Source organism: Perkinsus marinus (genome assembly GCF_000006405.1).
Source record: "Perkinsus marinus ATCC 50983 genomic scaffold scf_1104296955874, whole genome shotgun sequence".
Classification (NCBI taxonomy): domain Eukaryota; phylum Perkinsozoa; order Perkinsida; family Perkinsidae; genus Perkinsus; species Perkinsus marinus.
Window position 1 is genome coordinate 648,602 of NW_003207677.1, and position 2,256 is coordinate 650,857.

At 42.4% G+C, this 2,256-nt stretch overlaps 1 protein-coding gene across 1 annotated transcript in view; it reads right to left on the reverse strand.

Moving 5' to 3' along the window:
• The window catches only part of Pmar_PMAR020582 (pyruvate dehydrogenase, putative), a gene marked incomplete at its 5' end in the record, with an annotated part of 2,212 nt that extends 1,351 nt beyond the window's left edge, over nucleotides 1-861 (reverse strand). Inside the window, 4 exons of the mRNA XM_002775555.1 lie at nucleotides 3-18; nucleotides 70-173; nucleotides 233-291; nucleotides 792-861. Of these exons, the coding sequence (XP_002775601.1) occupies nucleotides 3-18; nucleotides 70-173; nucleotides 233-291; nucleotides 792-861 (249 nt within the window). The remainder of the gene's footprint in view (nucleotides 1-2; nucleotides 19-69; nucleotides 174-232; nucleotides 292-791) is intronic.
• Nucleotides 862-2,256: the final 1,395 nt, after the last annotated feature.

Below are 2,256 nucleotides of genomic sequence, written 5' to 3' on the forward strand. Positions count from 1 at the left end.
ACGTGAGAAATGATCAACCTAAAAGGGACGGCCACGCACAACATCATCATCTGACTTGGCGAAGCTCACCTGCAGGAAATCCTAGTGGAAAAGAAATCATCCAATTTCCGCTCGATCTCCGTAATAGCCGGTACGCTTTCTCGGGTGTGTAGGAGAGTACATCTGGCGTCGTACTAGGATGACGACGACGACGTAAACATACGACAACGGAACGCTACCAAGAAGGGCTTACCTGTGCTCGAACGCTCTCTTGGAATTCGAGGACTCCCCTTGCGATGCCGATCATAGTACCTTAGATGGAGAAAACTAATATGAAATAATTTTATTGGAGTTTCACCCGTTTTACGCCAAGTGATGAGAAACGCGATATTCGCACTATATGTTCTTCACTAGTGTTTTTCATATCACTAGGGTGGAACTCCAATGATTGTAATACTCCACCACCAATACGGCATGTGTTTCGTATCGTCATCAAGAACGAGTTTATGTATAGAAAAAAGGTGTTAGACGAAATTTATCAGATGAAATTCCGCGCAGTATTTTGACGTTCAATTTCCATGTAAGTGACCACAATACATCGGAGTTTCACCCTAGTGATATGAGAAAAAATATTTGCGACTACTGCATATCACCGCGATTATCGCGTTTTTCACCAAGTTTTACGCCACTTCACGTAAAACGCGCGAAACTCCGATAAACAAAAAATATTAGAAAAAAATTCTTCCAAAAAACTAAAATACAAATTTGTGCATGCCACAGAAAACGACCGTGGCAGTCGATCAAGTGCGCACCTTTATGACGCGTAAGAATATTATTCATGACCATCTTCACTTCAGGGCTCCACACTACGTCATCTCCCATTTTTCCCTCTAATCTGAGAAATAATTCCGTGGAGGAAAATCACGACCGATCTCACTTGGTTAATTCTTTAAAATCCTGCAAGTAGTTGTCAACAACATGTTTCACCGAAGGAAGCGTGGCAAAGCCAAACGGGAAACACTGGAGTTCATAGCCGCATATTGCAACACCTACGAAAACGCCTTGGTGTAGTCTACCAGCGGAAAGTTACCTCGCTTCAAACTTTGTAGAAGATGAATGGTCCGGTCGTTTCTACTGTATTGTTGTAATGCCAACAAACTCTCTAAGGTGTATTTTGGCAGTGGAACCTGTTACTCGAAATGGTGATGAATATTTACAGAAATTTTGGTATATACCGCGAATATACCAAAATTTCTGTAAAAAATCGTTCAGGATCCGGAGAATCATCCAGGAATTATAATGGAGTTTCACCCGTTTAACGCGAAGTGGCGTAAAACTCTGTGAAAAACGCGATATCCGCGCTACGTAGGAGTCGTGAAATGTGCTTTTCACTAGTCTTTCTCATATCACTAGGGTGAAACTCCGATGTTCCCGGGGGGACTCATTTTGAATTTTCCACATACTTCAATCAGTTTCCCATGTAAATTTCATCACATTAGGAATATTTTCGCCATTATTATCAAACCCTGGGTGTTGGGCGTTATTTCTCGAAACTAAATGGGCCCCTGTCTATGCGTTGCGGTTTGTCACGCACACAGTAGCTGCGCGAAATTGTGCGGAATTTATGGTTGAGTTCGATTATCGAGAAATTTCCTCTAAGAAATTCATATTTCGAAATAAACAGATCTGGTTGAAATTTCAGTTCTCTTCGGAAAAAAAAATTGCGATCTAATACCAAAAATATTTCGCCAATTGAATCGAGTCGGTAGTAAAGCCCTTTTCCCATATTACTTGTGCCTCTTGCGCTATCAACCCCAACGCACACGGCTTGGATATAACGCACGATGGTCCGGTAGCAGGCCCTAGTCTTAGCGATCTACGAGCTGTGGAGGATAGAGCTGCGGTAGACACTTCGAGAAGGGATGGTTGGAGGATTGATTTATTTATCATAAAAACTGAATACTTGAAAACATTGTTTAAACAGTGTTTTATACAGTGTTGTGACTCGCTATAAAGAACACTGGAGTTTCACGACCCGTTTTACGTGGAGTGGCGTCGTAAAACCCGATATTCGCGGATTCCTGTAGTAGTCGTGAAATATGTTTTTCGCTAGTGTTTTTCATATCACTAGGGTGGTGAAACTCCATCGTATGAAGACACTGTTTCGAACGGACTGTTCGAACCTGACCTCTCCGATAATTAGCGACCAGTGAGGTCGACATTAAAGTTGGGCTAAAAAAGTGCGGCGACCCGTATTGACACCCTTCACCGCTCCTC